The sequence below is a fragment of the Podarcis liolepis genome, assembly GCF_965112155.1.
Source record: "Podarcis liolepis genome assembly, chromosome: 11".
NCBI lineage: Eukaryota > Metazoa > Chordata > Lepidosauria > Squamata > Lacertidae > Podarcis > Podarcis liolepis.
In genome coordinates this window covers 47,175,264-47,190,403 of record NC_139565.1, presented here as the reverse complement: position 1 = coordinate 47,190,403, position 15,140 = coordinate 47,175,264, and the positions used below count along the sequence as shown (strand labels likewise).

Below are 15,140 nucleotides of genomic sequence, written 5' to 3'. Positions count from 1 at the left end.
AAACAGGGACAGGTTCAGAGAGGCTGTACAGTGGTACCTCGGGTTACATACGCTTCAGGTTACATACGCTTCAGGTTACGGACTCCGCTAACCCAGAAATAGTATCTCGGGTTAAGAACTTTACCTCAGGATGAGAACAGAAGTCGCACGGTGGCAGCGTGGCAGCAGCGGGAGGCCCCATTAGCTAAAGTGGTGCTTCAGGTTAAGAACAGTTTCAGGTTAAGTACGGACCTCCAGAAGGAATTAAATACATAACCAGAGGTACCACTGTATACTGATTTCCCCTCTGCCCCCACCCTGCTGCCCCTTAGGATGAATGAACATAACTGGACTTTTCATCCCCATATATACTTCTAGCCTTCCTGCTGGTGGTCTAGGCTACATATTACACGCAGAGGCATACATGGGCAACCACAAGAGTGGGAGAGGGACAGTTGCACCCTCCACCCCCACATGGACCAGAAGCCCCATTTTTCAGAGTTTTTTGCGTTCGTAGAACCTGAGATATGAGACAAAATGTATGCACACTATTCTTCTCCATTTTTTGGTGAGAAACTAGGCAGTGTCCCCCACCTTTCACTGTTCTACTTAGCCTCTCTCCGCCTGGAAAAAATATATATAATTGAATGTATATAACTTTTCCTCAAGACCGCTTTCTAATCAGGAAAAGCAATATCCAGAGTGATGATTTGGCACCAGAAAGTCAAAGGGGGTGTCGGCATAGAGTGAGCAGGTGCTTAACCATTTTCTCTTGTTACTGTTCCATCCTTCCAAATAGCCATGTCTAGCAGGGTCTCCTCCCTCACGAAGTTCCCAGTGCAGGCGAACACACATTAAGAAGGGAATTTCACAAGGTGGGAGAGTCCTTAGGGGCAGCTTGGAGTGGGAAAGGGCAAATGGGGAAAGGATAACACATTCCTCTCCCGATCAGCTCTGTGGATGCTGTTTCCCCTGTTTAAAAAGTGCAATCAGGGTAAAACTGCACCCATCTCTTTTACTACAATTCATGCAGTATATGCATTTTGGTAAACAAATGAAATAAATATCTAGCGTGGCCCAGTCAAAAGCTCTAGGTAATCAACAGAGTGAGAGAATCAGTGACAATGGAACATTCCCTACTATGCAATAAAACACAATTCAGTACAAGATGTATTGGGGAAATATTTTTACATGGCACATTATTATTATTATTATTATTATTATTATTATTATTATTATTATTATTATTATTATTATGTCCCCCCCCCGCCAGCACAGAGGAGCTTTTTTCCCACCTTGCATAAAACCAACAGCAAATAGGGGATGAATAACTCACTTTCTTCGGTGTATTTCCTGAATTTTTCAAGGTTCACTGTTGGAGGTCTGCTGGGTTTCTGCGGGGCCAGACCTAATTTGACTAGTGGAGGGATTGCCTTCCGTCTCGGCAAATTCTTGTCCTTCTCTTCTTTTTCAGAGTTATTATCCCAAGGTCCTGTCGTGGTCGCCCTGGGCAGACCAGTGAACTTAGGTGCTCCAGAAGTTGACCCAGAATCCTCTTGAGAGACTTTGAAAATATTCTTGGCCACACTTGACCTTGCTTCTTCATTGCTCGGCTGGCCGTAAGATTTTGGGAGGGCCGGAGACAGGTTGCTCTTGTCAGAGACATGTCTCAAGGCTACACCAGGGAAAGGGCTGGCTGTGGAATCCACCCCATTGTCTCTCTTTCCTTCGACATCCTTGGCCATTAGAAATGAGTTGGGTTTGGGTTTGAGGCCTAGTGGGCTTGGAGAAGTCGGATTCAAGGAAGGGTATTTCTTGGGAACCTCTTCATTGGGGACAGGATGTAGACCTGGTTTCTTCCCAAGGGCTGGCTTCAGAAAAGGAGGTTTGGGGTCATTCTCCTGCGAAGCCGCGATTATTTTTTCTTTAAATCCAGCCGCCACTTGAGAGACAGGCTTTGTCTCGTTTCCTTGAGGTTCAGGTTTAAAATTCGACCTTGGTAGCCCCGGTGGCCTGAGTTCATTTTTTGGTGCTGTGGAACCAGGCAATCTGTTGTCAGGAGGCTTTGGGAACAATGGCTTGGATTCAGCTTTTAGTCCGTCAGTAGGTTTGGGACCCAAAGGCCTAGGAAATCCAGGTTTTTCATTCGTTTCCCTGTTAGCTGCCTGCGCCAAAGCTGCAACCTTGCTAGCCACTGCATTGCTCTTCAAATGGGGTGGCTTTGGGTCCTTGTCTGATGTGTCAGGAACAGAAGGTTTGGTGCCCAAAGGTGGTTTAAAAGATGGAGATTTGTGGATGTTGCTGGGTCTGGGAGGTGCAGCGGCATTTTCCAGGTGGTTAAATTTCTCAAATGCAGTCCTCGCCACCGACGGCGGCTGTCCTGCTGCTCTGCCTTGTCGGCTGTCAACCTCCCCGGCTGGGTTGTTGCTAAACTTTGCCATGATGGACTTCACATTCGTCTTGCCATCCTACAAATGCACAAAGAAGATAAAAAAAAAAATAAAGATGAAGAAGCCGAGTGAGAAGTTCTTTGCAGCAACGTTCGCATATACTGTACTTGGAATGGGTTTCCTGGTCTGAGGCTTGTGAGGCTCCTGATTGGTTAGAGATATCTCAGCATTCAACTTCCTGTATGGCTAAAGATGTTCAACATTTTGCTACATACTCGTTGTGGTTAAAGTATTATTTCAAGGCGTTTGCTGCAGACGAGCAGTTTTGCTGACTGGATCTGGCCTTGCTATGTCTGCTGAAATTTCCCCCTTCCCAACGTATTTGCGGAACAAAGAAGTGATATTATGACCTAAAATGTATGTAGCAAGTGATACTGCTAAACCCAGCAGTTCTGTCCTCTCATAGTGCATGTGTTGTTGGCGTCCTTACAGCCTTGTGAGGTGAGTTCAAGCCTTCCTTACCTCACATTTCATGCTACCCACTAACATGAACCCTGCACACATGCTGATTGCAGCAGACCGGTTTTGACTTTCTTATGCTTGCAGGTTGTCACAAGCTGTAAACTGGCACTGTAGACTGAAGCATGAACCAGTCTAAGAAGCATGAAGTCAGAAACTTGAAAACTTGACATAAAAGCCCTGTGGGGCAATGAATGTGCAGGTCAGCATGTGCCACACACTCATCCCATTTTGAAACACGAACCTGTCGATTTTCAGGACAGAGTGGTCCATGAAGGACTAGAGAATGTGCCAACTGAAGAGTTATCAAATCAGGCTGACCTCATAAGGATGAGACATTAAGACCTGGGAGGTTTCTATTTATACCAGTCTAGAAATCATGTAAATGTTGGAACGTGACAATGAATCATGGGCGATTTACTTTTGCCACAACCATTCACTTATTTATGAGAAAGTAAACAGGAGTTTGCGAGAGGGGAAGAAATCATTTCACTACTCCTTTCAATTCCACTATTAAAAATTTAAATCATTTAATTTATTCAGCTTAAATCATTTAATTAAATCATTAAAATTTTTACTCAGAGCACACCCATTGAAATTAATGAACATGCTTAGCTTAGGTCCATTAATCTCAACAGGTCGACTCTGAAACCTAGCTGAATGCTGTCCTTCTTTATCACAATTGCGCTCATTTTATTATTGTTTTGGCGCTAGTTCATTTATTTCCATAAATCCCATGCTACTGATGGGTGACCCAGGTAGGCTTCTGCTGCTTGTAACATTAGTGTTTTCTATCTGAACAGTCTCCTATTCCTCAAAGGTATCAGACCTCTGAAATTTCAGACAGACTGAGGAAATGGTACTAGATTTATAGCAAATTTTAAAGTGACAAGAAGAGGAGTTACCAGGTGGTGGGCAGATGGATGTCTGTCTGTAAGCAGCAGCAAAGTACAGTATGGCAGAGCAGAGGAACTGAGTAGCAGACCCAACCTGTTCTACCTGTATATCTGTGAGCGAAAAAAGCCTACATTACAAACACGCTGTTAACCTCAAGGACTCCCTCATCTGAAGGGAGGAACACTGAACTCAGCAGTGCTGCAATTGGACCTCCTCAACACTAGGGGAAGTGGGGAGCATGCAACAATCTATAGCTATGGTGTTAAGGGGCATTCTTGTTGCATTTTCATTTCTCACCTTGGAAACTGCTGGCATCCCTCCACCCATCACCATTGTCATCACCACCATAGCCAGCTCTGCCCTGCAACACTTTTACTGGCACTTTCTGACTCAATGCCTTTCCTACTTTAGGATTTTACATTACTTTCGGTTTTTATTTGCAGATTATGCCATCAGGTTTCCTGCACTGGAGAGGTGAGCACACCTGGATTGCACTGAGTGAGCGTCACCTTGGGAAAACCAACCTTCGTGATTATCTCCCTTGCCAGGTAAGTATAGCTATAGCTTTGTTTGCTAGATTATTATTCTGATTATAATTTTTTAAAATTCCATTTTAATCCTATCTTTAGTCCAAGGACTCAAGGTGGCATACATATTTATCCTCCTCCCTATTTTATCCTCACAGGGTTAGGCTGAGAGGCAGGGACTGGCAGTGAGCTTCATGGTTGAGTGAGGTCATAATCCGATACTCTAAGCACTGCACCACACTGGCTCTCGTTTGTAGTAAAAGTAGCAGCAGCTAGTACAGTGGTACCTCTGGTTACATACTTAATTCATTCCGGAGGTCCGTTCTTAACCTGAAACTGTTCTTAACCTGAAGCACCACTTTAGCTAATGGGGCCTCCCGCTGCTGCCGCGCCACCGGAGCACGATTTCTGTTCTCATCCTGAAGCAAAGTTCTTAACCTGAAGCACTATTTCTCGGTTAGCAGAGTCTGTAACCTGAAGCGTATGTAACCCGAGGTACCACTGTACTGGGGGAGAATTCGGTTCGGTTTTACTTAATTCGCACTTCCCGAAGCAGTGCATGAACTGAAACACAGCCATCTTCAACATTTGCAGTTCTCCGAATTTTGCGATGCAGTTCTCCAACCAATCAAAATGCATGCAAAAATGCATATATTTGGGGGGAAATACACATACAAATGCATGTCTTAGTGAAAATAACACCAAATGCATTCTATTATGCAAAACTGCATACCCATATGTATATATTAAAAGAAATGCATACTTAAATACTGGTGAGTTTTCATGAAAAAAGCTTTAAAAAATGTCTCCGAACTGAGGCAGAGTGCTGAGCATGATATTTAAGTGGGAACAGAAGAAGGAACTGGCATGTGAATTCATGTGCCTTCAGAAAGAAAGGCGAAGTCCATGTGATTTCTGGAACAAGAAAAGGCTGCAGTTCTTCATTTACAGTATTTAGGGCTTCATTTAGGGCTAGATCCTAGGATTATTTATTTATTTCATAATGTGTTGGTATTTTTAGAGCCACGAGTTAATTTTGAGCATTTCAGGGTGGAAGAGATATGTCCCCGCAGGACTGCTTAGCACACACACACTGTTCCTGTTTAGCACACACACTGTTCCTGCAGTAGGGACAACCAAGGGAGGCCTGCAACAAAATGTTGCAGCATGGAATACTTCTGTTCAGGGTTCCTTGGAAGCAGAGCTTAGTAAAAGTATGTGTCAGAGCTGCTCCCAGATCCTAGCTCCCAGAGGATCACGCTAGCCAGCGTTCACTTTATAAAAGTCTTTATTGAGTTACAGTTTCCATTTCCAAGCTGCCGCGTGCAGCTCTACGTCTTATAAGCTAGACCGGCGAAGCTCCGTCTGAGTCCCCGCCCCCTGTACACCAACTTAATACCCTAGCCTTACTCCACCTTTTCCGCCTGACCGTTCTTCTCTGGGTCCCTCTGCCCCCGTGGTCTCTTCCTTCCTGGACTCTTCTGACGCTGACCCCCCGGACCCTTCTGTCTCCTTGCGTCGGGCTTTAGGACCTGGCTCCCTTTCCGGGCTGCTTACTGCGCCGCCTTCCTGTGCATTTGAACTTGGCGCGCGCCCCCAACCTTCCACTTTCCGCTTGACCGTTTCTTCGCTCCCCGATGGAGGTGTGGCCACTCCTGACTCATGCCCTCCCCCCTGCGGCGAGCTGCCGGAGCTCGATACCTGGCGCCCTTCCTCTCCACTGCGCTCTGTTGGGGATGCTGGCCCCGATTTCCAACTGCTGCCCTCTGAACCCCCTCTGGACCCTTCTTCCTGGGGTGTTCCCCTAGGCTCCCCCCTTGCTCTGGCCACTGGCGCTCCTTTCTGTGAATCTTCTGATTCACTGGAAAGACTCGGAGATCTCGGGTCGTCGTCATCACTCATCTTTTCTTCGGACTCCTCCCCCTCGCTCTCTGTTTCCTCCCTTGCCCTCGCCTCTGCTCCTGAACCCCTGACAGTATGATCCTCGAAGGCATTTAGCTTGTGCCCCTATCTCAGATGGGCTAAATCAATTCTGGCTGCTAGCAACGCAAGGCCCAACTCAGCTTTGAGGTGGGCAGCTGGTGTCCCACAAGGAAAGCCCCAAAATTTGCCTCAAAAAATTATTTTGTAGAACCTCTAGTTCAGATTTGAAGCCAATTCCCCATATCTCAGCCCCATAGAGCATTTGGGTGATGTTTTTAGAAGCAAATATCTTAATAGCTGGGTTGATTAACTGTCTGCCCTTTGAATGGAAGAACCTATATAGTTCCCCAGTACAACTGCCAGATATTAGCTTAATTGCTTCCAGATGGGGCTCAATAATAATAATAATAATAATAATAATAATAATAATAATAATAATAAATCTGCATGCTCTTCATTCTTTTTCCAGTTATGAGAAATTTTGTCACTTCTACCACTATGTACAGATATCTTCTTAGATGTTTTCTTCCTGCTATACTTTGCATGCCTTGACTTGCTTTACAGCTAAGACAACACACCATTGTCTTGCTACTGATAAACTTCAGTGCTGGGTTTTGCATATGGTTTCATTATTTGGCTATGATGGCCTGAAAAGAGAAATAAGAGCTGTTTGCCCTTGGATAAAACTAAGGTCCTTTTCTATCTGTGTGTATGATTCAGACAAATAGAATCAACAGATTACTAAAAAGCTACAGACCAAACACAAGACAGTTGGAGAGGAGTTCCCACGTTCAGTTTCCAAATAAGCCATTTCTTTGTAAAATAATCTAGGGACAAGATGATACAGAAGGGCACCCGCTTGGCAAAAGCTACCCTAGACCACTCCATTCTCCAAAGAATGCGAAGCTGTTGCAATACTTTCTGCCACCCTGAATCATTCTCTTTGTCCTTTACTAGTCAAATTAAGGCTTTTCACACACTGTTATTTCCCCTTCAAGCCCTACATCAGTTGACATGAAAGAGAGAGAGAAGAAAGGGCAAGGAAAGAGGAAGATGAAACATTAGCCAACACTGCTGAACTTCTCTCTCTTTTCTCAACCTCTGTTTTACTGTCACAGAAGGAGAACGTACAAAAATATTCAGTGTGTGCTAACAGTTGAGCAAGCCTTGTGGTTTCCTTGCCAGGAGGGCTAGGCGTACATTTATTTACAAACCAGCTAAAGTTCTGGAGCTAACACTTGTAAAGGACTCTCTACAAGTGTGTGATTTGGGCCTCCATCCTTCAAACTGGGATGTCCTAAGGCTATACTTCCTTGTAGCTTTCAGGGACAATTGGATGAAGCTTGGCTGAAGCACGTCTACTTTTGCCACCAGGTCTACTCACGAGACAATTCTTGGGGCACCTTGAGAGAAGGAAGAGGCAAGGAGTCCCAGACCAAAGAGCACAGTAACCATCAGCTCCTGGAGGTGGCAGGAGAGAACTGTTGGGACAACCTTCTCCTCACCTTGCCTTGAACTTCTTGAGATGTTTCTGTTACTGACTACAACAAACTGTATGAATGGAAAAGAGCTTGGCAAATGATAGTTGCCATTTTCTCCCACATAATAGGGGTCAAATTAAATGTGATATGTTTCTACAGCTCTGTATTTTTTATTTGCTGAGGAGTAACTAAAGGGCCTAAATCTAGATTAGGAGTGTGGTATAGCTTGACCCTAGGAGATACAGAAGAAGTTAAATTTTTATTAGCATTCATTGGCTAAACTTTCAAAAGTCTGCATACGTAGGGACTGGCTTCCCCCTACCCACTTCCAGTCTCAAGCACCCCTCCCTATTATGTGCTGCAACCAGGGCTAAGCCTAATGTTAGGAAGGGGTGGGGAATCTATTTTGGCTCAAGGGCCACATTCTTTCCTGGCAACCTTCCAAGGGCCACATGCTAGTGGTGGGTGGGGTCAGAGACCAAAGTGAGGGGAGCAACAAATGTAAATCAGAGTTCAAGGAGGGTGTGAAGCAGGGCTGGCGAGTGATGTGGCCTTGTCCATGAGGCAAACGGAAGCAGCTACCTCAGGCAGCGGAATCCAAGGGGCACCCATCCCAAGGAGTGAAAAACGGCAGAATCTTTAGTTACTGTCCATATATAAAGGTGGTTTATATACATCCCAAGGGACGCGGGTGGCACTGTGGGTTAAACCACAGAGCCTAGGACTTGCCAGTCAGAAGGTTGGTGGTTCGAATCCATGTGACGGGGTGAGCTCCCGTTGTTCGGTCCCTGCTCCTGCCAACCTAGCAGTTCAAAAGCACACCAGGGCAAGTAGATAAATAGGTACTGCTCCAGCGGGAAGGTAAACAGCGTTTCCGTGTGCTGCTCTGGTTTGCCAGAAGCGACTTAGTCATGCTGGCCACATGACCCGGAAGCTGTACACTGGCTCCCTCGGCCAATAAAGCGAGATGAGCGCTGCAACCCCAGAGTTGGCCACGACTGGACCTAATGGTCAGGGGTCCCTTTACCTTATATACATCCCACCTTTTCTCTAACATGCTAACATTTTTTTTAACAAGGCACTCCCTGCCCCACCAAGGTAAAACCCAGAACCATGATTTGTCTGAAGGAGCTTCCAGAAAATAGGACTTGTTGCTACAGGATAGGGATAGCTGGATAGCAGGTACTAATGTGATATGATCACACTCTTCTTTATCACCTTTAATTTAGCTGGATATCAAGATGTAAAAGTAATTGAGGAGAATAATACACAGGGAAACTTATGTAGGATTATCCAGTGTACATGAACTCCCCTCAGTCATGAATTAACCAGGTGGCCTTAGGTAAGCGATGATGGCCTTCACCTCAGTTCCCCATCTGTAATCTCCAGAGGTAACAGAGCTGGCCTGCATTGCTGAACGGTTGTAATGATTCCTGAGATTATGTGCATGTGCATTATTTTGATCACTCAAGGAAAAAAGTGCTACACAGATATTATTACCTTCAGAGTCCTCTGCCTGACATGTTGTTAAGAAGCCCATTCATTCCAGAACAAGGCTGTACCCTTCTATTCCATCTTAAATTTGCACATGTAAAACATCGGTGCAGTTATTTGTGCAACACATTTGCCCATGGCCATGAATTCACACAGCTAATCCGCTTCCTGCTCTGAGCAAATGCAAAGTAGATTTAAACAAACTGCCTGAAGTATCACGTAAACCTCCAATGGGGCACTTCTATATCACATAAGCATCGTGGCTGAGTGGGAATTTGAACCCTGGTTTCACAAATCCTAGTCTGGCACTCTTAACCACTATGCCATACCGGTTTACAATGCAGAAGGTTGTGTGCAATGTTAGTCCTACTCAAGAGTACCCATTGAAATGAATGGACAGGACGGAAATTAGGTCCATTAGTCAGTGGCGTAGCATGGGGGGTGCAGGGGGGGCCGGCCGCACCGGGCACAACATCTGGGGGTTAGGGTTAGGGGGCGCAAATCCACGGGTTAGGGGCGCAAATCCACAGGTTAGGGGGCACAAATTACTTGCCTTGCCCCGGGTGCTGACAACCCACGCTACGCCACTGCCATTAGTTTCAACAGGTCTGCTCTGAGTATAATTGAGTTGGATACAACCTATTGAGCTGAATGTTTTAGGAGTCTATTCTACCCGATGATGCTATTGTAGTGCTACCTGCTTGATCTTCCTATTGGTTTGTTATCTTTCAACTTTAAACTTTAAAGTAAATATAAACAAAAAAATGCCCCTTCCCATTAAAAAGGCATCTTTTCAAATGTGGTGACTCACAGGGATACATGGGTAATTTTGTCTCTGTGATTTCCTCTGCGATATGACCTCACGTTTACCTTTCAGGTTAAGGGACGAATCTGCATATGGTCAAGAATCCTTGGCAGTTTAAATATCCCAAACTATGCATGTGTATTTTGAGTGAAAATACTAATGTATTAATTTATTTAACAAAATGTATGTGCCCATTGATTGTAAGAAAAACTTTACGTGGTTTACAAAAACAATATATTTTTTTATTTTATTTTTAGAGCAAGTACATATTTGAACACATATTTAAATATGCCTTCTAAAGTACCGCAAGCATTTAAATAGTATTTTAGAGAAAATATTCATTTAAATATGTATTTAAATATATGTATTTAAATAGATATTTAAATGTATATCTTTAGACGAGACTTGCTTTAAATGTCATAGATTAATGAGGAAAGGGATCGGAATTGAATTAATGGAGTTTTAAAAAATGTGAAAGTAATTTTTCTTTTAAAGCAAAGTTTGTCAAAAAATGTTTTCCAATACTCTTTCCCTGCCCTGACTGAAATAAATAAATAAATGCAAAAAGAGCTCGGAGATCCCATCAGCAGAGTGCAAAAGACATCAGCGCACACTCTCCTTTCACCTATAGAAAGCCTCACGTTTCAAAGTGGAATTTCATCCTGAAAATTGCATGCATACGATTGCAAAATGCACGAGCACTTTTTGCATATTTGTCAGGAACCCAAGACTACCTCTCTGCTGAAACGCTTTCCCTCCTGCTTTGATCTTCTTGTGAAGCAAGGCTTAAAAACTTGCAGAGGAAGATGTCTAAACTGCACACGCTGCAGAATATCCAAGCCCCCTTGACCTCTTAATTGCTCCCTGGTGTGCAGATGATAGGCAGGAGGGGGGCTCTGAGAACCTGATGAAACTCAACTGCAGGCTGCATCCAACCTGGAAGCAAGGGCTTCACCACACCTGAGATCGCCCTGGCTGTTCTTATCTGATGCTATTTCACTGTAAAAGCAGGATTGCTGCTGAAGTTCAAGGGCCAGTAGAGGTCAAATACAAGAATTTTGGCAAGAAAGTCCTTATCAATAAATTTTTTAAAAAGTATTTCCCAAAGCTGGCTATTCTTGTGGATGGGTGAAGAACATAAATTGCAGTTTGATTCCATAAAAGAGATGTTCATGCATCTCCTACCTAATGTCCACAGGTGTACACACACCATAAGTTTAAAGCACATTTCTAGCACACTGGGAAGAAACATGGGAACTGTAGTTCACCACTAGCAGAACTATAATTCTCAGCATCCTTTACAGTGCCCAGGGTTTGGAGGAAGGGGTTGGGAATGTGCTTTGAATGTATGGTGCGTAAGCAGGCCACTTTGGGCATGAGCAACATGGCTGCCCATGTTGCAATCCTTCCTACAATATGCTGGTTCAGTGGTTGGCCGTTGGTGGTTCTCTATAACGCTCTGCTAAGCACAGACTTAGAGGAATGTGGGTGGCGCTGTGGGTTAAACCACAGAGCCTAGGACTTGCCGATCAGAAGGTCGGCGGTTCGAATCTCCGTGACGGGGTGAGATCCTGTTGTTCGGTCCCAGCTCCTTGCCAAACTAGCAGTTCGAAAGCACGTCAAGTGCAAGTAGATAAATAGGTACCACTCCAGCGGGAAGGTAAACGGCGTTTCCGTGCACTGCTCTGGTTCGCCAGAAGCAACTTAGTCATGCTGGCCACATGACCTGGAAGCTGTACACCGGCTCCCTTGGCCAATAAAGCGAGATGAACGCTGCAACCCCAGAGTCGGTCACGACTGGACCTAATGGTCAGGGTTCCATTTACCTTGACCTTTAAGCACAGACTATGGTGGACACTGATAAGAGTCTCTCTCACAGACTCAAGGACACACACACACACACACACACACACACACACACACACAAAAACAGAGGGAATCACTGCATGAAGTCACTGAATGAAGTTACATTACTCTTTCTCAACTCCCAGAGTTAGGTGGAAGAGGTACAGAGCTGATTCGGATCTTCAGGGGAAGGTCTGAAGACCGCAGGTCCACAGACAATTTCTCGATCCAGTCAAAGCCTCAGCCCCAGAAAAGAGCAATGCGTACATAAAACAGTACCGTACTGGAGACGGCTTTTATCTTATATTTACATTTGGTCTCATTGTACAAAAAGACGGGCTGATTAATCATTTTATCTGCAAACCCCTTACGTCTGCTCTGTCAAGGGAAATCACATAAAAACTATACAGAGAAGTAATGCAAATGTTAGTCACGCCACTTTGCCACCAATTTTAATTGATATTCTTCAGTAACATATCACGTTTCTAAGAATTATACTTAGATCCCATCTTTCCTCCATGGATATCAAAGGGTTGTAAAGTGGTACCTGGGGTTACAGACGCTTCAGCTTATAGACACTTCAGGCTACAGACTCCGCTAACCCAGAAATAGTACCTCGGTTAAGAACTTTGCTTCAGGATGAGAACAGAAATTGCTTGGCAGCGGCGCGGCAGCAGCAGGAAGCCCCATTAGCTAAAGTGGTACCTCAGGTTAAGAACGGACCTCCGAAACAAATTAAGTTCTTAACCTGAGGTACCACTGTAAGTTGTTTCTCCTCCACCCCCTAGAATTCAGGGGTGCCCAAACTTTTTCCAAAGAGGGCAAGATTTGATGAAGTGAACATGTGTGAGGGCTGACCAAAGTTGTTGTGATTTTACCCTAGGGCATATACTGCAACGGGGGGCGGATTAAATCAATGGGGGGCAGGCGGAACCAGACTTTGGACATCCCTTCTCTAGATCATTTACCTCAGCACCAACCCTGGGAGGTGGGTTAGGCTGGAAGAGAGTTCCTAGTCCACAATTACCCATACCCTCCAACATTCCTCAGGGGGAAATAGGGACATTTCTCACTCCCCCGCAACTGACCCTCCTCGACCTCCCAGTTTTGTCATCCCAACCCCTGCCGAGAGTTTCCTTCACCACTACACCAGCACACACACCTTCCACCAGCCTGAGAAAATCTCTTAATCCCAATTTTATTTTATTTTATTATTTGGTAGATTTACATAAAGAAAAAAAAAGCACACTAATACAGTGGTACCTCGGGTTACATACGCTTCAGGTTATATATGCTTCAGGTTACAGACTCCGCTAACCCAGAAATTTTACCTCGGGTTAAGAACTTTGCTTCAGGATGAGAACAGAAATCATGCTCCGGCGGCAGCAGCAGGAGGCCCCATTAGCTAAAGTGGTGCTTCAGGTTAAGAACAGTTTCAGGTTAAGTACGGACCTCCGGAATGAATTAAGTACTTAACCTGAGGTACCACTGTAAGTTCATTTTAGAAAGGGGCAAGATTAGATGCAGATGCACAAAGCATTTATTTTTTTAAAAAAAATCTAGACTCCTTGTACTTTGCTCTGCTCCCTCTTTCTTCCCACCCAGACCCTGTCCTCTCCCTGCACCTCGGGGCCAGTGCATCATATGAGGCCTCGGCAACCATAGCCACTTCTCCTCCTTGCCTGCTCTCCAGCAGCTGCTACGAGATGCCCAAGGGAGGAGGCTGATAGCGGCAGCCATGGGGAGGCCAAGGAGAGGCAACAGGGTGCCACTGCTCAGGACATCTTCCGCCCTGAGCTCAGCAGCGGCAGCACTGGTGGAGGAAATAGGGACATTCCAGGATCAAATCAGAAGCTGGGAAGGCTCTTGTAATTCCGAGACTGGTCCTGGAAAATAGGGACACTTGGAGGGTATGGATTGCCCCATGAGCTTCATGGTTAGGTAGGAATTTGAAGCTGGAACTCCATACTCTTAGCCCAACACTAACCCATGGGTAGCCTACGTCTTGCAGATGTTGTAGACTTTATCTCCCATCGTCCCTGACCATTGGCCATCCTGACTGGGGCTGATGGGAGTTCCAGTCCAGGACATTTGCGGGGCACATTTACCGCCCCTCCTCCAACCACAACACAACTCAGTTTTATCTATAACTTGTGATCTATGGAGACGAGTGCAGCCCACCAGCTATGTATGCATGGTGGACCACCAAGCTCTTGAGAAATGCATTTGTTCAGCCTGTCTCAAACTGCAGAAAGAAAAGGAAAGACATTGTCATAGGAACATAGGAAACTGCCATGCAGCAACTCTGACCATTGGTCCACCTAGGTCAGTATTTTCTACCCTGAACGGCCGCAGCTCTCCAGGGTTTCAGACAGCAGTCTCTGCCCTCCATGCCTATAGATGCTGGACACTGTACCTGGAACCTTTTGAATGAAAAACATGCATTCTGCCACTGGGCCATGGACCTTCTGCAGGTGAGGCACCAGGGTGTGGCTGATGGACAGCATTTGGCTCAGTAGATCACAAGCTGCATGTAGCCTGATCGGCTGGTCTTGCTGAAAGAGTTTCTTAGAACGCTACACAGCTCTCCTTTCAAAGATATGAAACGAAAACGCATGCATCAGCCACTCATGACCGCTGCTGCAAAACAGTCTTAAAGCTGTCTTATCACTTTAGTTTTTAATAACTATTTCAGTGAAACCGATGAAAATTAGAAAAGTCTGCACTTACCATGACTACAAAGTTCTTTGTGGGATCACAAGCCTGCTGAAAAACGTAGTGTTAGAAGAGGAAATTTTTCTTTGTCCTTTTGCCTGGAACGGTTAACACTTTGAAAATAGGAAGTGGGCTTTTTTTTTTTCTTTTCTAATCCAGCCTTCGTAGGAAAAACCAAACAAGTGCAATCCTTAGTTTGCATATTTTGATCCAGCAACTAGCACGGCTTGTAGCAGTAACCTGAAAATGCCCTGTAGTGCTGGAGGCGCAAAGGAACTGGGAAATAAATAAACAAACAAATACAGTGGTACCTTGGGTTACATATGCTTCAGGTTACATACGCTTCAGGTTACAGACTCCACTAATCCAGAAATATTACCTTGGGTTAAGAACTTTGCTTCAAGATGAGAACAGAAATCGTGCTCCAGCGGTGCAGCGGCAGCTGGAGGCTCCATTAGCTAAAGTGGTGCTTCAGGTTAAGAGCAGTTTCAGGTTAAGAACAGACCTCCAGAACGAATTAAGTTCTTAACCTGAGGTACCACTGTAATAGTAATTACTGAAATCA

The 15,140-nt window shown here is 45.0% G+C and overlaps 1 protein-coding gene across 3 annotated transcripts in view; it reads right to left on the bottom strand.

The window, feature by feature from the left end:
• FYB1 (FYN binding protein 1) overlaps positions 1–14,689 on the bottom strand; it is a 49,980-nt gene extending 35,291 nt beyond the window's left edge. For all 3 annotated transcript variants that reach the window (XM_083465855.1, XM_083465856.1, XM_083465857.1), the window contains exons 1-2: positions 14,591–14,689; positions 1,316–2,447 (exon numbers count right to left, since the gene is read on the bottom strand). In XM_083465855.1, coding sequence (XP_083321981.1) covers positions 1,316–2,447; positions 14,591–14,593 — 1,135 coding nt within the window. In that variant the 5' untranslated portion in view covers positions 14,594–14,689. The remainder of the gene's footprint in view (positions 1–1,315; positions 2,448–14,590) is intronic.
• Positions 14,690–15,140: the final 451 nt, after the last annotated feature.